The sequence below is a fragment of the Myripristis murdjan genome, chromosome 17, assembly GCF_902150065.1.
Source record: "Myripristis murdjan chromosome 17, fMyrMur1.1, whole genome shotgun sequence".
Lineage (NCBI taxonomy): Eukaryota > Metazoa > Chordata > Actinopteri > Holocentriformes > Holocentridae > Myripristis > Myripristis murdjan.
In genome coordinates, this window is record NC_043996.1 from 21,383,103 (window position 1) to 21,405,715 (window position 22,613).

General features: G+C 40.0%; 1 protein-coding gene across 3 annotated transcripts; it reads right to left on the bottom strand.

Annotated features, from left to right (window-relative positions):
* Window positions 1-264: 264 nt before the first annotated feature.
* Window positions 265-10,665, bottom strand: prkacbb (protein kinase, cAMP-dependent, catalytic, beta b). Of its 3 annotated transcripts, XM_030074169.1 has the most exons (11): window positions 10,324-10,665; window positions 7,562-7,570; window positions 6,814-6,875; window positions 6,594-6,722; window positions 6,108-6,206; window positions 5,928-6,010; window positions 5,618-5,744; window positions 5,425-5,520; window positions 2,893-3,015; window positions 2,531-2,695; window positions 265-1,851 (listed from the first exon to the last, which is right to left on the bottom strand). In XM_030074169.1, the coding sequence occupies exons 1-11, from the start codon at window positions 10,367-10,369 to the stop codon at window positions 1,726-1,728; spliced, it is 1,065 nt and encodes a 354-aa protein (XP_029930029.1). In that variant the 5' UTR covers window positions 10,370-10,665; the 3' UTR covers window positions 265-1,725. The 3 variants fall into 3 exon arrangements, with proteins under 3 accessions (XP_029930029.1, XP_029930030.1, XP_029930028.1); XM_030074170.1 differs by lacking the exon at window positions 7,562-7,570; XM_030074168.1 differs by lacking the exon at window positions 10,324-10,665 and having other exon boundaries at window positions 7,354-10,316.
* Between the last annotated feature and the right edge of the window lie 11,948 nt (window positions 10,666-22,613).

Here is a 22,613-nt window from a genome sequence, read left to right on the forward strand (position 1 = left end):
TCATTGATCATTTGTTCTCTGTAATGTACTAAAGTGCAATACTCAAGCAAAAGAATGCACTTAAGTAAAATGACCTACTTTAAAAAATGCTTAAAGCACAAAAAGCTACTCAGTTACAGTAACATGAGAAAATGTAATTAGTTCTACCTCTGTGGATTTGTCATGTAAACTAAAGGAAATAAACATGTTGGCCTGTTCTACAATCCAGTACTGATTGATTATGATTGGCTAATCAATGTCAAAATGCAAGGAGAGGTACACGACTTTGACACTTTTAAAAATAAAATTTATTAGCATCTCTAATGTGTATAAATAAAAACATATATGAAACAATGCATATACGTATAATGTAATGAGCTGAACAATAACTTGGGTTACATGTGATACAAAGGAGCGGTCTTGTTTTCAGCCAGTGTATTGTGAGGGAAAAAAAAATGTACCTTGGAAAATCAAGCTTTTCAAATATGCATACCTATAAGTTGCAAATCTACATTCTTTGATAAGAATGAAATAAAAACTGTTTAGGGACGGCAACGGGGAAAATATGGGAAAATTTGCAGTTTTGTGTTCCTGTTACAGAAGACTTCAAAACATCTTTGCATCAATATATTATTATAAATTGTGTACGTCTTTTTTTTTTTTTTTAAGGTTTCACTAACAATGCTGAGGCACAAAGCCACAACGATATTCACATTGAAGTGATCGACTTTACATTACACTCTATAAAAATCCTAAAAAGGATTTTAATTCACTCTCCCATTTACTGGAGTCACATTGCTCCACAAACTCTTACCAAAGGGTCCTTATCAGCAGACCTGAAAGCTAGGGACAATGTGAATATAATGTTAGACACAGCAACAAAAAAAAAAAAAATTCAAAAAAAAATAAATAAAAAAAAATACTGAGATACCAAAATGACAAATTTTACATGTAACTAACAGATCCAAATGGATCAAACAAACAACTAGATTTGCATTTTACTACTGTAACAAGGTTTGTCATTTTCTGCGAGGGCTTGCTGTGACTGGATCAGAATACCAAGACGACAGTGAATGGATGTCTTGTGGAGTCTGAGGACTTGGCTCTCTAAGGCAAAAGCAAAGAAAGGAAAGAACCTCTCTTCTTGTGTCACCCAATGTTTTCTATTTGGTCATGCTTGAAACACTCATTGTGTTCAAATGTCTTACAAATTGACAGATATGCACAGAGGACAAGTACTACTTCTGAAAGCCGGCCAAAACTTTACAATAGCCAATGTAATGTGGACCTGTAACAGACCATAAATATACACCGTTGACGACTAGAGGCAATATCCTACAACCCACACAACTGTGTGTCATACCGCCACAGACATATCAGTTACAAAGTGTGGACTAATATTGGCCATTGTCTCAGTTTTTCCTCAGAAACTGAAAAGAAAAAAAAAATCACATTTTAAAGGGGGAGCACAACATCCAAGACTATAAAAAAGAAGTGGGTAAGTAAAAAAAAAAAAATAAAAATAAATAAAAAGTGATGTGTCTGCTATAATACGCAGGTGTATGTGACAGTGAGAGGTTATCGGCACCCAAGGATCATGGCGACCTCATTCAGCCTTGTGGAATGAAGGGACTATGTAGTAGATCTGAAAAATGATGGTCTCTGCTCCATCCCAAGTCTTTAGAAGAGTGCAAAGATCCCCTTATTTCATGTGTTTTAGCCCTGATATATCCATGTTCTCGCATCCTAAAACTCTGCAAACTCCTTTGCGCATTTTTCCGTTAAGGAAACGCGGATCTCCTCCTCCTCGTAGTCGTCAAAGTTGCTGGTGTCCCCGGGGCCTCTGCACTTTGGTATGAATGGGGCTTCAACCTGCAAGAGCGAAACAGATTTTGAGACGTGCTTCACGTGATACAAGATGACAGCATGTTTAGCTGAATGATAATAAAAAAAAAAATGTGTTTCAGAGCATCTATTTCATTAACCAATTAACAAGTGTATTATTGGGGAAACCATAAAACAGAAAAGTGATGAAGTGAGTTGACATAATAGCCTACTGCAGTGTAAAACCATAACACTGTCATTCAGCAGCATTCAACATGCAAATGACAATTACTTTATTACTGTAAAGAGGCTGTGAAGAAAAATAAAAGACCTCCTCATTTATGCAGCAGGCAATTTTGCTGGTTAATGTTACTAGACTAAGCCATCATAAAATCTGACTACTTGTGAATGGAAGTGTTTATACTGTAAATTACTGGTGCAACACTAAATGTGGTATGAAGATGAATGGAAATATGAATGATGTTTGAATATGATTATGTTAGCTCTGTGCCACACTGTAGCAAGAGGAAGGCAAGGGCAGTGAGAAGTTAATAAAGATAAAATCCTTCTAAAACAACAGTTGTAGCATCGTGGGTGGGAATTTTGCCGCTAGCATTAAAAAAAAAAAAAAAAATCAATGTCAACAAATCAATAAATAATTAAGTTATGTTTTACAGGGGTGATACTGTGTGTGAGGTGTCACTACAAAGTGCGTGCAGTGTCTTGCCTTCCTCTCGTAGATTGCGATCCAGTCTGTTGTGGCGAACCACTTGTGGCCCTTGATGTCGTTGACTCCGTTCTTCAGGTTGCCATAACGTTTGGTGAGGTCCACCTGCAGCAGGTTTCTCAACAGATCTTTCAAGTCGGAGCTGAAGTGGGAGGGGAATCGTACCTGCAAGGGTCAAAGTTTTCGTTTTAAATTTGCAATTCAATGCAATTCTTTCCTCCTGTGAACCTGTGAGAATATTGTACCTGCACTCTAAAGAAGTACAGTGGGCAACATACGGGTAGAGAGTACTTTTTTTTCCATACCAGCTTCTTAACAGACCATAGTGCAGAGAGAATACACAAAGACAAAGTGCCGCATACCTTTCCAGACACAATCTTCTCGTAGATCTGAATAGGTTGATCTGCAAAGAATGGAGGGTAGCCAGCTGCCATTTCATAGATGAGGACTCCAAGAGCCCACCAGTCCACAGCTTTGTTATAGCCCTAAAAGATGACAGATAAAAGTGAGAAGGCAAAATACTTTTACACTACTCATAATGATCACAGCACACACAAACCAAGATCTGACACAGAACGTATCCCATTTCAAAATGCTTCACTATTATCACTTCCTGCCGTCTGAGATGTCTTCCTACTGTGCTAAAAGTTATTTTTCAGATCTAGAAAAAATAAAACCCATTGCAGTGGGGTCACTGAAATTCCTAAAGACTGCGTTTAAAATTAATTTCCTACATATAACCCATTAATCTATGTAAACATACCACCAACTGTCCTGTTGCATATATATATATATATATATTTTTTTTTTAATCCACCTTTGGAAGCCCTTAATCGTGAAATATTGATTTTTTATGTTTAGTGCATTCCAGGAGTTATTTTGTGATGCAGCGCTGCAATTTATCTTTTCAGTAGGGCTGGGTCATATGGCCAAAAAATAAAATCTTGATTTTTATCAAGGTTTTCACAGTTGACAATTTTTATCTAGATTTTCTCTTGTTTTTTCCGGTGTAGATGAGTGAAGTGGGGCTTGTTTGACAGATCGCTCAGTGTCTGTTATAACGTTATAACACAAGTAGTCAAAATTTCAATTTTATGACTCTGCTGTTTTTTTTGCATCAGTTTAAAAGATAAATTCAAATTAATTGATTCATCGCCCAGCCCTTAACTGAACACATTTGCTTCAGTTAACGATTTCCTACATTTGCCTGGATGACTTTCGACAACCTACAGAGAACAGGTGTGAACCCATTCCATTCAGCTGTGGATTATATCTGTAGGTGAAGAGGGCAACAGCAGTGATAGCAGAGTCAGTTTTCCCACTTGGGAAAAAGTGAGATTGCCCGCTTAAGGCTGATTATATTTATACTCTGTGTGCAGGTCAATGAAACACTGGCAGTGTCAAGTTTTTATTAATTCCATGCAAACAAAGCACCGACAAAATGGAAGCAGCTGTGTTTACATTCTCTGAAAGAGAGTCCACTGTCGGACACATTCATCGTATCCAAACTGATGGTTTGAGATATTTGTGGACATTTATTTCATGACATCAAGCTATCTTAATAATTAGAGATGAGGTGTCCAACAAATGTCCAACATATCTGAATTATCTCAACTTGTCTCTCTTCAGCCAGCTCCATGTTATGAGTGGAAATCAACCATTAACACAGTGAAAGAACTGCGAGGCACCCAAACAGAGCCATCACTGTTCTTGCAGTCTAATGGCACTTCAAGGTTACTACGACGAAATTTGATGATCAAATCATCCATCATAAACCCCCTTTTCAGTCGACTGAAAAGTCAAGCATTCATTGTCTTTTCTTTCTTTTTTGAGAAAATGTGCATTGCAATACTAAAATAAACCAAATGATAGGCCTTTATGATGACAGTGACAGAGTCACATGGTTGCAGAGCAAGACACACACACACACACACACACACACACACACACACACACACACACACACACACACACACACACACCACTGTCTACAATATTCCTATAATAATTCTATAGTAATTAAACAGCACTACTGCTATTGAAAATATGCATTCCATATATCACTGTCCTAAAAAAAATTCAAGGAAAACACTTTGGTCAGTCAAACTGGCCAGCACTTAAAATCTGTATGCAGCTGTTTTAGATTTTAAATGCCCTGTTGCATTTGATTATGAGTGATTATAATTGCTTTATTAACTACTTACTGGGTCTATCAACATTTTAACTTTTAAATTGATTAAATCCATTTTAAAAATCTTACTGAACGCCTGAATCTGATTGAAATGTGGACCTTCTGATTCAGGTACAGCTCTGGTGCACACACAGACACAGGAGCCATGGGCACCCACTGCATAGCTAGAGGCATTTTGATGCAGAAATATAAATTGGCCTTTGCTCAAAACACAGAACGTTATGTCTGCATTGCATTTTGGTCTAGCCTAGGTCTGGGCTACTGTCAGAGAAATTAATATCTCTTCTATCTGCCTCCTCTCCCTGTAGGATTGCTGAAAATCAGTGCAAAATGGTGAGTCTGGGAAGCATCCCTTGCTCTTTGATTATAAGGAGCTGACACCAAAACGTTTACTGCCAAGGTACCTCTGTTTTATGTGGCCTAACATTTTTTGTTATCAAACTTACTTGTGGCTGCACTGGAGAGACTTGACATGATATCATATTTGGTACATCCCACCAGTTATATAGGGGAATAAAATAAATAGGCTGGCAAATATTAAGGTGGGCCTGAAACTGTATGGTGCAACGCCAATATTTTTTTTTTTTTTTAAACCAATACTAAATATGTTTCAGGGTGGACTATTGCTTTCAATACTAAGGAAAATATGCAGATCTATCCGTTCACACGTTTAACCAGGCTCAACAATATAGGACCTCCATACTTTGCTGAGAATGATTTCTGGTGCCAGGTACTCCGGTGTCCCGCACAACGTCCAGGTCCTGCCTTTTACCCGCTTGGCAAATCCAAAGTCTGTCACCTGGGAATCAGGAACAAAAAAAACCCCCGCACATTAGCAAAGTGTTGACAGCAGAACCCAGTGTTACTATGTATTCGTTAATCAAGTCATATCACACCTGAATGTAGCCGTGATGGTCGATGAGAAGGTTCTCAGGTTTCAGATCTCTGTATATGAGATCTAGTGAATGGAGGTACTCAAATGTCAGCACTATCTGGGCGGCGTAAAACCGTGCGTGTGGTTCACTGGTGAGAGGGAGACAATTACGTTCATAGTTGTCCAAAACAAAACAAATAATCAGTGGAGATAGATGCACAGAACAAACGAGCAGCAAACAACTGATTAAATGAAGGGCACATTCCTTGGGAAAACATTGTCCTATTTATTGTGCAATAAGTTGATGACGACTGGTAGAGAGTAACACTCACCTGAACCTTCCAATTCGTCTTAGATGTGAGAACATTTCTCCCCCTGGAACATACTCCATCACCATGTACAAATTGGAGTTGTCCTAAGAAAAGTAAAATGGTATTAACACCTAGATAATGACTGGGTAAAACAAATAATCCAATAATTGTATGCAAAAAAAAAAAAAAAAAAGATTATACCTTGAATGAATATTCAAGTTTGACAAGGAAGGGGAAGCTCACAGCCTGTAATATTCTCTTCTCGTTTAATGTGTGTTCTATCTGCTTGAGTTTCACCACCTAGCAGATAAAAAAGTGGAAAACTGATAAGCTGTTTTATCACATATGCTCGCAACGGAACATCAGCAAGGCAGCAGAAATCAAAAGGAAGAGCAGATTTTAACTTCTTTTTTTTTTTTAGTTGCACCCTTTCACAAAGAGAAACCACAGATCACAGCAACAACAAGTTATAATGTCAGTTTTGGAAAGAGCTCAACATTTGGCTGTATTTATAAGAAAAAAAAGGTCATATATCAACCATAATAATGAATAACTCAGCTGATTTAATGTCACTGCACACTTGCACAAAAACCAAAAACTCCACAGCACACTTCATTATTGAGTATTTTTTTTAAATTCCATAAAACCTAATATAAGCTGCTAAGCAAAGAGTACATCGCCACTGACCTTTTGCTTGTCCAGTATTTTCATGGCAAAATATTGCTCTGTTCCTTTATGTTTCACCAGCATGACTCTTCCAAATGAGCCGGTGCCCAGGGTCTTTAATCTGTCAAAGTCATCTAGGCACGTTGTGCTCTGCGAAAATGAAAGAATAGAGTATGTTCGCCAACTTTGTGGATGCAGCTCAAACGTTAACTTCAACTACACGGTTTTTCATCGCCCTCACCTGTGGTGGACATTCCCATTTCCGTAAGAAGTCTTCTTTGGCTTTGGCTAGAAACTCTTTCACTAAAAAGGACAGAGAGATATAGTTAACATACACTATTTAACTTGCAGTACAATGTGATTATTTTCTTGATAAATAAATTCGGGTTTTTGAATGGAACTGGCAATGCTATAGTACTAGAGGAGGGGAAAAGGGAGAAACTGCATGGAAATTAAATTGTAAATCAATGGAGGAGAACAAGGGCAAAGTCAAACTCTCATCTGTGGAGAATATTAAATGGGATATTCAAAATATCACATCTTTTATTTCTAAAAGGTAAGACACAACACAAACACGAAACAACCACATACAAGACAGGCAAATTAGTAAGAAATGATGCCAAGAGACCGTGAGTATATTTTTTTCTGTAATTTAGTAATTCAGAGGGGAGAGGGAAGAAAAATCACTCCAAAATCGCAAGCGAGATCTCTCTGAACAACGAGCTCTTGTGCATCATTTTCTGTACTAAGAAACTGTTTTAGGGAAGGCTATGAGACTCACACAGCATTAAAATGATAGCCAAGGACAAACCAACATTACATGGGAAACACAGCAGACAGCAGATATCCAGAATGACAGAATGTGGATGACAAAAACATTGATTTATTATCAAAGCACACAATAAACTAGCAAGCATATCTAGCAAGTTATCACAGTGTGACCAATGCCGTTCTGCCATTTTGGTCATCTTTTGGAAGAAATATCATACCAAAAGTCTCTATTGACCACCAAGGATTTGCAGGAACAATCACCCACACGGATGGGATGATACGGAAAAAAGACAGAGAGAGAGATAGATAGATTTTATGTACTTAACAACAAGTATATCAGATCAACAACAAACATGAAGAATATGTAGTGAATAAAACAACAAGCAGAAAGAAATGAAACACAGTTGACATTGTGTGGTTAGAGGAATTCAAATGCAGACTGACTGTCTACTGTGGCAGTGTCGGAGATTGACAGAACAGGTATGTCAAAATGCCATGTGACAGAAATTCGGTCGTGCATATCAGTTCAGATCAAGATGATTACAAACACTGAATACTTGAGGGGGTGGGGGGGGACATTCAAACCATATCGTGAGACTTCAAAGTGGAAGCCTTGGCTTGTATGCCCAAACTGCACTCCCTGAGGTGGCTTTGAAATTATGATGAATTATATGAAACTGATTGAAATGACTTAAACAGTGACTACATACTTCCAGTCCAATCAAAGCCATCTTGGCTGGAGAAAAATAGGAAGTTGTTCTGTATGTACATTGCACAAGGGTTTTTCCGATACCTGAGAGAACAAATGAAACTGTCCCATGGCTGGCACAACTGGCCAGCTCTTCCTGAAGGCAATATAGAGAATAACGCATTACCTGGGAGAATTATGGTAGTCTGTCCTGTTACCTTAGTTTCTGGAATGAAATGCATGGGCATAATGAAATGAAACAGGTGTGATGACAACTGTTTACCTCCCTACTCAAGTCGGACTGTATTAACTTTTCCATAGCGGACACTGACAGAAGGCGAGGGTGGCTGACAGGAAGTGATACACAGTACACACAGGTACCATATATAGGTAACCAGGTCGTCTTGTGAGAGCAGCTACACTCTAGACAAATCTGCAGCTCAGGGCACAGTGTCAGCTTAAACGGGTTTAACAGCCAGCCGAAGCCTGGGAATCTCGGGATCATAACCACACTCGAAAGAAATACTTTGGCATATGGGAGCTATTGCTGATCTGATCATCTCTGTCTCCCTGAGTGTCTCTGGGTTGGCACCGCTCACTGCGCCTGGTCTCTCTCAGTAACTCAATAAATCACGGAGGAATACATTCACAGCATCATAAAACGACACTACCTTAAACAAACTGCGTGACTACAGATAGACCCCTGCATTTTTTTTTAAGAGGAGTACGCGCAAGTGCCGGGAATATTTCGGCTGCAAATTGAGAATACAAACAGCTCGATTCACTTTAAGCCTGCATAGTTAATTCAGCAGACACAGCAGAGGGGAACCGCTGCCTTAAGGTTAGCAACTCAGCTAGGCACACAAAAAAATTTCTGATTTATCACACTGGGTGTTCATTTATCATCGGCTGCATACATCAAAGTATACAACTGGAAATTAACTCTGGCCTAGGCCGAGTTACGTCAAACCTTTCAAAGCTTGTAATACCCCTTATCCTCTGACGAAGGTCTGATGACAAGCTGCCCCAGTCAATGACAAACAGTGTGTGAGAAGTGGGCCTAGGTGGATCTTTATCACAGCAAGATTAAAAAGGCTTCTAAATAAAAACGAGGGAGGTACTTCCAAGTGTTTGCATGCATGTTGGGAAGACTTGGTAGTAGGGCTCAGTTTTATGAATGGAAAGAGGGCATTTGTCATTTCCTCACCATATTTGGTCACTGTGCTGCTGCACGGAGGGAAAGCTTTGTTTATGTAGGCAAGAATAAAATGTGGCGGTGAGGGCTGAGGGCTGAAAACAGACCCACACAGTATACTTCGAGCAGGAATGAATAATCATTTATAACATCTCCCTATAGGTTTTGCGGTTTATTTCTGCAGAATTTAGATCGCCATCAAAGTTTGCGTCTAACAGATAAAACTGGGTTTGCATGCAACACAAGAGGCTGTTGCCAGAAGATCAAACATGAGAGTAAAAAAAAAAAAAAAAAAAAAAAAAACCTGTTCTTGGTTGTTATTCATCTTAGTTGGGGATGACACCACAGCGTCGGATGCATGGGATGCTCGCTGGTGCTAGCTGGAGATGTTTAGCCATTAGCCATAGGTTTCCAAAGGGAGCGACTGCACGGCTCGGTGTGTGTGTGTGTGTATGTGTGTATGTGTATGTGTGTATGCAGGCCAGGGAGGCTACCATCAAGAGGCAGTGGAGTGACAGGGCCTTGTGAGGGCTAATCCCCCACCACAGCTAGCGTTAGCCGGGGCTAGCTGGTCAACAAGCTTGACTTTCCTGGCGATCCAGCCTGTCATTTCCTCCGCAGGCTTTACAAAATGTGCATTCACCGACGTGCTATGTAACGCTACACTTTGCTTTATGGCTCTCCAAAGGCTGCCAAGGTTCACGCTGGCAGTGCCCCCTCTTAACATTACAGCCAAGATATCCCAATGACAACAACCAAAGGGGTCCACTTCGCTGCCCCTGCTAGCTAACTTAGGCCGTCAACTACACTTACATGTGGATGAGATGAGAAAACAGAACCACCTCGTTGCATGATTGTTTTAGATCCACTAATTTGCTCATGTTTACTCGGCTGGTGGGATGAAGGTGCGGGGGATGGTGGCCCTCCTCCCCTGCCTCACCGAGGCTGCCAGTTAGCACAGTCAGTCGTTTGCCAGTTTGTGCGTTAGCGGGCTAACTGTCGACTTTGTGGGAGCTTGGTAAGCGACAACACACATGTAAATACACGATTGAAAAAAGAAGAAAAAAAAACACAAGCAAATGTGCCAAAAAACTCACCGCTTTCTAGCTCGTTGCCCTTCTTGGCGGTGGCAGCGTTTCCCATGGTATGGAAGACACGGCGATCGCTCAGACTGCGAGAGATGGCGGTGGCTAGCTACTACAGCTGCTGGTATTCCCGAGCTTTTCCTTCTTCAAACTGCTAACCTCGATGCATAAAAAAAGGATATACACACAGGGAGACTCAAATGTAAAGGGATTCAATCCAAAATCCCTTCCCCTTCTCTCTCTTTCTCTCTGTCTGTGTGAAATATCCCCGCTCTTGCTGCTAGTTCAGTGCTGTGTGTATGGTTGACATGAAGCTAGCGGTCACTCTGTGCTTCTCCCCCTGAGCTGCGCTCCCCGTCGCTGTGGATTGGCCGCAGATGTCTGTGTCAAGATACCAAACTTGACTTCCTTCCGCGTTTTTTTTTTTTCTTGTCTTTTTTCTTTTTTCTTTTTGGCACATCACGATTGAATTCGCTGATATGCATTGACATCTGAGCATTCATTCGCCTGACTTTACTAGTCATTACATATTTTTTGTTTGTTTTGTCTTTACTGTGTAATCCAACTTTTACACGGCGCTATTGCACATTAAACAGCATTTACTGTATGTGTTGACAGACAGAACTGGTAACTATTCTCAGTGACAATTTCAGATTTTAGTATTTTGTTTTTTCAGTTTTCCTAGACACTTTTTTGCTTATAGAAAGTAGTCATTTTTCGTTTTTTTTTTAAAATAATTTCCATCAGAAATAGTTATTATTATTATTATTATTATTATTATTATTATTATTATTCAACCTTTAAGTGGTATCTAGATGTCTAATTTATGTCGTGTGCTAGTGGTAATGTTTGAATTCCAACTACTATTCCAATCTGAAAGGCTAGATCATTAAAGATAGGTAAAATTATCCATAGTAATAATCATTAGGTATTTATATGAAAAAAGGCACTACTAGCCAAATGGGACTTCGTAATAGATTGGAAATAGAGTTGTCACAGAAATGTATAAATAACAACAACAACAATATTATTATAAAAAAATAACAAAAGCATGTGTAATAACAACAACAACAACAACAACAACAACAATAATAATAATAATTAAATAAATAAATAAATAAAACAGTTGAATAGTAAATTATAAGTATTAATGGTGTGATAGAGGATTTAAAAAATATAAGGCTGAAACATTCACTTACCATATATGTCGGCTACCTCTAAAATACACCCACCCACCTGTAGAGTCCTTAGAAGGATGTAAAAGTAAACTTCCATACAAAAAATATACAGGTTATTTATAATGTTTACAAATATCTTAATGTTTTTATTCAATAAAATACTGAGCCTTTGTTGATTTTGTTAACTCTTGAAGGTGAAACCTGTCATGGGTAATCGGTTGGTTTTCTCCGCTGAAATCCAGGAGGGGGAGCTCCTGATCTCTTCACTACTTGCTTCATTCTTGATAAAAGCTTGAGTGAGTGTGCTATCTTTAGTTATAATACCCCTTTTTACGTGTATGCATGTTTTTTAAATACTGTTTTACATGGAGTGAAATTGCAGTATTGTGTGTCTACAGTCCAGATTTCTGAGTATTTAATGTCAGAGATGTATTCTAGAGAGAGATGGTTATTAGCCAGCTGGGCATGTCTGCCTGATGTTACCTCCATCAGCGCCTTATATCAGCAGAGTCAGCAGCATACCTGTCAACATTTGAGTAGTAAAATCCGGGAGATTTTTGTGTCGGGGGGGGGGGGGGTAACCCCCGGTATGCACGTCATCACGTTGAAATACACAGGCATGGCCCGACATCATTATAAATCAATAGTTCAAATACAGTCATCATGTCTTCCATTTAACTAAAAAACGTTTTGGTCCTTTTAATCAGACACGGGATGTTTATTTACCTTGACAGTTTCGGAGGTCAATTTTCACTCTTCTCTGACAATGTCACACTAACCTCGCGACAACTGCCACCTACAGTACATACTGTAGCGGGTGGCAGACGTCAGACTGGGAATGGGCGGCTCGCCCCGGGGTATTATTTTATAATAAATGCAGGTTAAATACGGGAAATTTACGGGAAAATACTAATACGGGAGGGGGCCGGGAAAGGAGGGTAAAATACGGGAAAATCCCGGCCAAAACGGGATACTTGACAGGTATGGTCAGCAGCCTGGAACCACCATTCCTCGCCTGGCACATCTCCTGGTGGCAGAGCAATGGCAGGGGCGTCTCCCCGCCACCCCCTGCTGCTGGCTTTCATCTTGGTATTCCTCGCTCCCCAGAGTCCTGTCTCACCTCCTCAGCTAAAAACAGAAACTGTTTTTTTCCCACCTCCTCAGCCAGGTCTTTTACTGCTGTCTTCAGGGCTCTTGTTGCTCTGAGACCCTTAAGCAAGGTTTCCCCAAGTCCTTTACAACCAATTTTTACACCATAGATGGTGACAGTCTAACCAGACTCCTCACACTCTGCCACCAACTCACAGCACTTCAGCTGCTTCCACTCAGGAGCAGCGTTGAGTCCCTCCTCTCAAGGAACTGTCAGCTCAATCAGCAGGGGTCTTCTTGTTTGAACACCAACTCCTATTCCCTGCCTGATAAAGACAACTTCTCCCTGGACATCCTCACTTCGGGGTGGCCATCCCAGATTCCCTTCCTACCTCTTCGTCTATAACAGTTCTGACAGCTTCCTGAGCACCAGGGCATGTTGCTGCCTAAATCAGCTCTGGGCCAGTGCTAATTCAAACCCTGCAAGGATGTTTCTAAGGCTTGCCTTGGTGTTATTACAGACCTGTATCTCTCCTCCTCCATCCTTGCTACCTCTGTGCCCACCAGCTCTTTCCTTTCCTTCAGATGCTGCAGCCTGGTCATTGCTCTGTCTACCTCTCATTGAGTCTCCCTCTGGTGACTAAGTCCTATATTTGAGTCGCTACTGTTTGCTAATTATTCTTAATTGTTTAGACATGTACTCAATTGTGTTCTCAAAACATGTGATATATTTTTTCCCAATGTCCATATTTGTGGTGTCCACCACTTCCAATAAGTTTCAGTACAATAAAAAATCAAATATACTCAAAACAAAATCCATGTAGACCGAGCACGGTCAAAAACTGTTTGCTTCATTCAGATTAGCAACACCTGTGATAACTGGCAATGAACTTTAAATGCCCTGTTGCCAGCCTCTGCCTCAACCATGCGCCACCCAGTGTCATGGGGTAATATTACATCACATTACAAATTAAATACATTGCCACATCCTACATGTTCACACTCGGGCCTCAGCACTCTTCACAGACTGATCCCAAATACACCAGCCTCGGCATCCATTTTGCTCATGCTACAACCTCGCACATCTTCAGAAACCACATTACCTGCTGGCACAAAGTGGACTGGTGGCACCACATCCTGCATTTTCCTGGCAAATGGCTTTTGCTTATCCTTCCCAAGCCATTAGTGAGTTGCTGAGTAATGATCTTCCCCATGTTCCTGTCTGGTAGGTCTGCAGTATAATCCCTCCAAAGTCTTCAGATGGGTTGCTCTGTTAGTGCCGGCACCACTTCCCCTCCTACCATGAAGGTGAGATTATTGTGACAGGCTCATTGATTTTGAGGCTTTAATCTTCATTCTTGCTCAGGTTACCAGCTTGTCTCGATGTGCACGCTGCTGTTCGTAGCATGCTTGTGACATCATCCAGTTTTCCTTAGGTAAAGAAACACTAATAAGCTAGACTGCGTTTTAGTTGTGGCTCTCGTGACAGCAGGCAGCAAAACTCCACTACTGCATGGAGGCTACTGTTTCTACTGTTTCTGTATTCATACTTAGCATTCATGTAAGTTATGTACTTCATAAAATAGTTGTTCATATTGATCTCATTCAAAATAAGATCTGCTGTTCATGTACTGAAATAGCCTGTGAGCATTTAAAGCTATTGAGGTTAGGCCTAAATATGTCATTTTTTACATTTGTGAAGCATCAGGCTTTTTAACCTGTTTTAACCCCAGATTTTGACAGATTACATCAGCCTCTGATACTTTTTACAGTGTTTTTGTCTGCCCTGTGCTCTGCTGCTTTTGTCCATCAGCAGTGTGTTTTATAAATTCGCCCAGAAAATGCATTACACGTCCTGCATTGTTTCACCCGTCATCACAGCGAACACAGCCACAATAGGATAAAAAAAAAGTCTTAGGCCCAGTAGTATGAGAAGAGAGAGAGAGGGTGCGAAAACAGAACATGATCAAGTGAGCTAGACAGTGAATTAAGAGAGGGAAGAGGTAGTGGCAGGAGCAAGAAAAAACATTTTTCAGAGGTTTTGAATCACCACAACCATGAGGTGGTCTTTATGGTACAGTCATGACTGTGCAGAAAAAATTTAGGCTGATAGGCCCAGTGGTTTGCGGGATTAGCCACAGACAGACACACACACACACACACACACACAAATACAGACACACACACACACAACCAAACACATGATCCCATGCAGCAGTGGTGTGGCGGTTGTTGATGAGGTGGCTATACTATTAAGTAGATGGGTAGATCACTACATAGGAACTGAATATACTCTTCTATATATTTGAATTACTTTTTGGCTGAGGAGGGTAGGTTGTAGACTGTAAATTGCCAGAAAAAGAGGAGGGTATACCTGTGTGTAACCCTCCACTACACCACTGCCCCCTGTGGAGATAATAGTGCAAATCAGGAATTGAATGAGGGCAGTGTTATATACATATACACTACTCACAAAAAGTTAGGGATATTCGGCTTTCGGGTGAAATTTCAGGATGAACTTAAAATGCATTATAACCTTTACAGGTGAACTTAATGTGACCTTCTGTAAACTTTTGAATGCACATGTCCAACTGTTCAATGTTTCAGTACTTTGTGCACAAGTTGCTGTTCTCTAACAAGGAGTTTTACGGCAAAATTCACAACAGGTGTTTGATCCATGAATCGACCAATAAATTTCCTGGTTCAATTAGAATTGGTATTTAAACAGTCCTCCTCATTATGCTGTTCACATTTTGACATCATGAGACCAAGACGACACCTAACAATTGATCAGCAGCACCTCGCCATTGCGAGGCTTCAAACAGGATGTTCTCAGACAGAAGTGGCCACTGAGCTTAGAGTGTCACAGAGTGTCATCAGCAGGTTGCAACAGAGATACAGAGAGACTGGAAGAGTCACAGAAAGGCATAGAAGTGGACGTCCTTTGGCCACATCCCACACTGATGACCGCTTCATTGTGAACAGTGCCCTGCGGAACCGGATGATGAATGCCACCGGATGATGAATGCCACTCAACTCCAGGTACATTTAAGGGAGGTGAGAGGCACCCAAGTGTCACGTCAGACCATTCAAAAACATTTACATCAGTATGGTCTGCGTGCTTGACGACCTGCAAGGGTACCTGACCACACCACCAGGCACAGGTGTCATCGTCTTGCATGGGCCAAGGAGCATTTACGCTGGACAAGGGACCAGTGGGCCTCAGTGCTGTTCCCTGATGAAAGCCGATTCATGTTGAGCAGAAATGATGGCCACCAACGATGTTGGAGACGTCAAGGATCAGCCACTGTTGTCACCAGACGAGCCTTTGGTGGTGGTGGTGTTACTGTGTGGGCAGGTGTGTCTAGTCAGTACAGAACTGCCCTACACTTTGTGAATGGTACAGTGACAAGCCCATACTACCTGAATAACATCATTAATCCAGTCATTGTGCCCCTGCATGAACAACACAGGCCTAATTTCATCTTCATGGACGACAATGCTCCAGCTCATCGAGGCCGCATCATTAGGGAACAGCTGCTGGAGACTGGGGTACCTCAAATGGAGTGGCCTGCACTTTCTCCAGACCTGAATCCCATAGAAAACCTATGGGATCAGCTGAGTCGCCGTGTAGAGGCTCGGAGCTCTGTACCCCAGAACCTCAATGTCCTGAGGGCCGCCCTTCAAGAAGAGTGGGATGCCATGCCTCAGCAGACAATAAGTCGACTTGTGAACAGCATGAGACGTCGTTGTCAAGCTGTAATTGATGCTCAAGGGCACATGACAAGTTATTGAGACATTGACATTTTTTGTTGTGGTATACTCACCACTGTTGTTGGCTTTTGTTTCAAGAAATTGTTTGAGATGAGGAAATCACCAGTGCATGCTTCTACTTAAATGCCCTACTTTCATGATATAATATCACTGTAGCGTGAACTTTTTACATTTTCCGTAAATTTCACCCGAAAGCCAAATATCCCTAACTTTTTGTGAGTAGTGTATATTTGATCTTATTTAATATTATAGATTCATTGCATATTGTCTATTATTGCAAATCATTCTTTATAAAGCTTTGGAAAAGTGAGCACCATATCTCTTCATTCATAATCCCGCTTTTTTGTGTGTAACACTTTAAGTAGGCCTATTTCAGTAAACCAAGCTACTTCATTCATGAAGTGTTTTAGCTTGTCAAAACAGGTTAGCTTCCTGTGCACATAATTTGGACACATAAGTGGCAGAAATCACACTGAGTGACTGCACTAAACAATTGGATCACGCTAGAGACTCTCTTCATCGCCTGCAGTTTTTTTTTCCTGTTTCTTTTTCCTGTTTCTATGAGATTTTGATGGAATCCACTATAATTTCAGATCTTCATGAGCTTAATACCGATTCTGGCAGCTGCACACACAACAACCTGATATTTTCTGATTTAAAAGTTTGCCAAATTAAAATGTGAACATACTAACTATCTGCCTGCTGTACCAGCCTGACAGTTACACAGCCAAACCATTGCTGCCAGTATGTGCACGTGTCTTTTTAATAGTCGTCGGCCTGGAACCCATCAAATGCCCCCACTAAAGTACTGCTATAAATTAAAGTTAAAACATAAGTGAGTTTATTCTCACCAGGTCTGAGTTCATTATTACATTCATTATTAGCTCATTACTAAAAATGCATGTCACTTAGCAGTTGCAACAAATGAGACAGTTTATAGCCTATGTGATATATGGGGAAGTGTGTTTCAAAAATATACAGAATATTGCCGTTTCAATTAGCAACCTGAATCAGGATCAATGAATTACTTAAGAGCCAAGCTACAAAATTAGCAAACAAACGAGAAATAACATTTTACTGCTCTATTAGTGATAGGGAAATTGGATTAGGCCCTCATGACTCTTACCCAGATAATGTTAAAACTTTTGTCTGTATTGTGCATCTTATAGATAGCTTATAGATAGCCTCTTATGCTTGGTTCATGCTTTCTGTTTGAACACAGAATTGTCCCCTGCACACCGTGGTAGCTCCTTGTGTTTGTCATGATGACCATACCATTGAATACCCCAGTGCTTTATTAGTGCTGCAGGGAAATTGGATTCCCTGTGATTATCCTCACTCTTTTAAATTTGAAGTGGTGCATGACCATGCATGCCACTCGCAAACGCAGCTAACAAGGCCAATTGTTTTGGCCTTGTTAGCTGTTGCCTTGTTAGATCACACACACACACAGCTGAAATCATACCATCTCTTCTCTAGTTTTACAGAAAATGCCTATAAGCTGTATAGGATCAAAACTGCCAAACCTAAATTCATCTACAGTGTTTTATTTCACCAAAGCACAGTGATCAAATGGATTGTTTTGGCAAGTTCACATTGACTGTGATGAAAAGTGTGTGTGTGTGTGTGTGTGTGTGTGTGTGTGTGTGTGTGTGTGTGTGTGCATACATGGCAGTGTTTGATAAGCGGACTAATATAATATAGGCAGAATTTGAATACATATTATTACATATTATATCAGCTGTGCAACTATTTATCGTAGTCCAGTCTTATCATAGACATAGTTGTAATATTATAGAAGTAGTTGTTATTTTATCTACACCAACATGTTGTGGTCCATGGTTCTTATTAATTTCCATTGCTACGGCCAATTTAACATCTCATATTCAGTTAAATCAAAAGAAAGAGTTTTTTTTTTTTTTATCGCATTAGAACATCATCATCTTTTTAAGGATTAAGTAACCTATTTGTATTCAGAATCACTGGATAATTAGTAGTTAATAAAACAAAACGAAACTAAAACAAAACTGACAAGCGAGACAACGCACTGTGACAGAGTGGTCACACTCACCCTACACAAACACACACGCACACAGAGGATGCAAAATCAAACCACTTTTTTATTGTTGTTGTTTTTTTTTGTTTTTTTTTTTCAACTGGAAGTATAACTTGATAAAGAGCCAAATGAGAACTAAACGAAAGGCTCTTTTTTAGTGCACTAAATAAAAAGAGTGAGTTCCTTGAGAAGACTCCAAGTGCCAGTCGCTGCTCTGAGCCGCTGAATGGCCTTTTTCAATGTGCAGTTTACAGATTATATTGTGAAATGTTGTTAACCAGGGTTTTGCCCATAGCCAGCCCACAGGATGATGTGGGTGAATATGTATAGCCATACAGCTGTGTTTCATGTTGAGAGGGTTGGGTCTGGCAGCACAGAAGTTACTGCTCAGCCTTCTGGAGGGATGACGGGCCTACCTCAACAAAATGTGTGATGGGAGGCGCCTGCCCACACTTAGTGTGTTTTGTGAGGTACTGACTTAGTACTAAATTTCTTTTAACATTTAAACTGAATGGCTGTGTGAATACTCCTAGATCTTTATTATTTTAATACTTTTGAAGACATTGGTTTTTCCCTATAGAAATGAATGACTGAACAGTGATATTTTGTCATATTTTCTGACAAAAATTAATTTAACCCTCGACTGTACAAATTTTGGTTTTCCATGAAAAAAAAAAAAATCTGCCATTTTTTAAATCTTCTATGTGACCCATGAAAATGAATCAATCATTTACTATTTATTTATTTATTTATTTATTTATTTTATCTGCACCATCTAATACCCCAAATGATTTTGTTGCTTCAGTGAGGGTACCAAAACAGGCAAGTAAATGATGTATTTCCATAACATTTCCATAATATTTATTTAATGAAAACAGTAGAAACAATGACATTTTGCATCAATTCATTTTCTTAGAGCATGTATCACTTGTGTTCTCCAGCTCACTCTCCTAAATATCTGACAGAAGGGAGGACACATAGAACAGTTTTGTGTCCATTTCCTGAGTACCATTTCATACAAAAAAACAAAACAAAACAACATTGATTAGTGTATTGATCAGGTCATGTAACCTGATTTGCACTGAGCATGACATTGCCCTGAAAAGTACCCTGAGCTGCATAACTTTGCTCCGAGTCAACAAAACAAAAATGGCCTTACTAACATATAACAAAACAAAAACTAATTAAAAAATGTATTAAATATGCACCTTGAAAGGTTCATGCACATTAACATATTTTTTACAGGCTGGTACCGTTCTTATTGTTTAAATTAGCCAAATAGGAAATGCATGCCTGCTGCAGTTTGCCCCAGCTGTCCAGCGGGCCATGTACTCCTGCTCGCCTGCTTCCCGTCCTGCCGCATCGCCTGCAGCACCTTCCTGGGTTGTTCTCAAACATGTCATTAAACATTACTATGCGTAAAAATTAATATTAAACATTATTTGGGACCGTGGGGTAGAAAAAGGCTTTCTGTTACCTTGAAGACACATTGTGCTGTAGAGGATTACATTTTTGGCCTTTCAGTTCAGCACAAGCTTCCTGATAACCCATAAATATTCTCACACCATGACTACTGCAAAATATACATATATATTCCTATATGAACTGTGAATATATTGAATTATTTACTCTTATGCATTTACTTATATATTTAAGAAAGTTAATAAATTAATTTGTATATAACATTATAAATAGCATGAATATATATTGAATATATACACTAATATAGAATATAAATACATTGAAAATTACATGAAGAATTGTGACTTTTCATATACTGAAAAAATAGTGAAACATCGAAAAATATGGGGGGAAAAAAAGCAGTGAATGTAATGAGGATTTCATTAATTGCATGATTTTTTATTTTGCGCGCCTCTATGCTTAAATGTATATACATTATATACTCCTAATGCCCACTGCCTAATACTATTGCTACCACTAGTAGTCAGAGTCTGAGTCAGAATACATTATTCATAGAGAGGAAGCAAGTGAAAAAGAGAATGAAAATTTATCCAAAATTCTGCTCACTCACCATGTAGTGGATAGCTCCAAATTAGGTCTGACCTAAACGGCATCATGTCAGCCTCTAAATGGCATGGTGTGTAATTGAACACTTACATTCACAGCAGCAAATTTGGGCCAAGATGGCAATCATCTGTTCAGATGGTGGCCAAGCTCATAGTAACCTCTAATTAAGAGCCCTCCTATCAGACATTGTGGACAGTGTAATTTAAATTTTGTGGGTCGATACTGCTGATGCACTTTCCAGGTTGACAGGCAGACCCTGCGTGGTAGTTGTGCAGCACCACAGCAGAGGGCAGCAATGCTCTGCTCCAGGTAATTTGTGATGCAACCCTGCAGCTGCCTCTTTCCTTGAGTCATGGGGCTCGAAATTTCTCGATTGAACCTGATTGTTTTGAGTTTTTGTGCCCTGTGTTCTGTAGGCCTAATTACATTGCATTTGTATCAGAGGTACACTCGTACACCTGTGAATTTTAGTGTTACAGAGAGCCTTCTCTCGGCGGGTTTTCTGACAAAAATGTCCTAGGGTTGCTTTCAAAGAATTGTCCAAAGAAGATGCATTTTTGTGTTTTTCATCATCTTTGAGTATGCCACTCCAATATAATTGCAGCATGCTTATGATTTTTTTTCATAAAAATGTGTGGAAGACTGTGAAGTGGATGGTTTGGTTATTGAAGATGAAGGTCATCTGTTTTCACTCTTTAATCTCCTCATTTTTCCTTTCTTTCTCTATTCATCCAGCAAACAGCATGCCATGTTCATCCCAACTGACCAGCTGCTCTCCATATTGGCTTTCTTATGTTCCTTGCAAACAGGGTCGGCTGTGCTTCAAAGGGAATGATTGATGCCCTTAAATGAATGAATGAAAAGCTATATTCCTGGTTTCGGTTTTGGTCTGTTTAGACTTAACTGAAGCAGCCCAGTCATATGCAGAATGTCGCATCATTTCTGCCAAACACATTCGCTGAGCTATCACAGCAACAATAATAATGTTTTGGGTTTTTTGTGTGTGTTTGTGTTGCTTTTTTTCCCCATACAGCCACACCTCAGTGTTCATTTATTTACAAAAACTTTTAATTCTATTTAAAACTTTTATTTGCCCAGGCAAGGAATATTGGGCAGAGTGGCTCTTTTTCAGACACGCCCAGCTACACATTCACATACAGGAGCTGCCTAGTACAACCACAGATTTCCTCTGTTGGCCACTGACCAACTCCACTCCTGTGGTTGGGGCTTGAGTGCCTTCCTCAAGAGCACATCAACAGAATTTATAAGAAGTGGAGTGTGTGATATTTGCAACTCCCTAGTTTCCAGTTTTCTTTAGCTCCCTAAATTTCTTTACTTCTACTGGGATTCAAACCGACAACCTGACAATGGTGAGCTCACTTCTCCCATTTCAAGGTCATCACTGCGGGGATTGTACAATCATATGCCTCCCCCTTATTCCCTTTTAAAAACAGGCAGTGTTTTCTGAGGTCTTGTTGGTATGGGGGTGAGAGGGTTTGATGCCGCCTGCAGCAAGACAATAGACTGTTGCTGCAGGAAAGATTCTTTGTTTAGAAAGTTGGAAAAAATTTAAAAAATGAACTATTCAGTCACACACTGTCCTACTCCAGTGTTGTGAGGTGATTAAAGACAAAGAAAAGCTGACTCGTTGCAAGAAAGAGATGATCTGGCTATCTCTTTATTATCAATCACCAGCTCCTATTAGGATGTTGCATGTGGTTCCAGGACATTACCCATTTCCTCCTCTGTATATCAAAGCCTCCAGGTCCCCCTCCCTCCCTCAGTCTAATTCACTCCAGATGAGCACAATGGGACATTTGATTTAGTGTGCAAAGACACATGTATACAGCTGTGTCTGCCTGCCTCAAACAGCTGGCGTGGAGCTCCAGTACAACTGCAATTCTTAATCATGCATTTGTTTATGTAATTAAGATAAAAAAAAACCAAGCCAAAGACCATGTGTTCTATTGTCCTCAGCTGCAGACTGATCAGATATTTCAGTGTGCTGCAGATATTGTCTTTGTTGTTGCTCACACTGCTAAAGTTTAGTAAATGCTCATGTTATAATGACATGCAGGTGATACAAATCATGTGCAAGCTGCAAAAGGCCTTCCAAGTGTGTGTCAACACATATGACAGCTCACCCAGTGAATAGAACTCCAGTGAATATGTTCTTT

What these genes read in the sequence shown, in the direction of transcription:
- prkacbb (XM_030074168.1), bottom strand. Translation starts at nt 7,540, where the DNA reads ATGACCAAAATGGCAGAACGGCATTGGTCACACTGTGATAACTTGCTA. An exon ending in GGCTATCATTTTAATGCTGT is followed by an intron (nt 6,876 to 7,353) that starts GTGAGTCTCATA and finishes TGTCCTTTTTAG; the next exon opens with TGAAAGAGTTTCTAGCCAAA. An exon ending in AAATACTGGACAAGCAAAAG is followed by an intron (nt 6,207 to 6,593) that starts GTCAGTGGCGAT and finishes TTTATCTGCTAG; the next exon opens with GTGGTGAAACTCAAGCAGAT.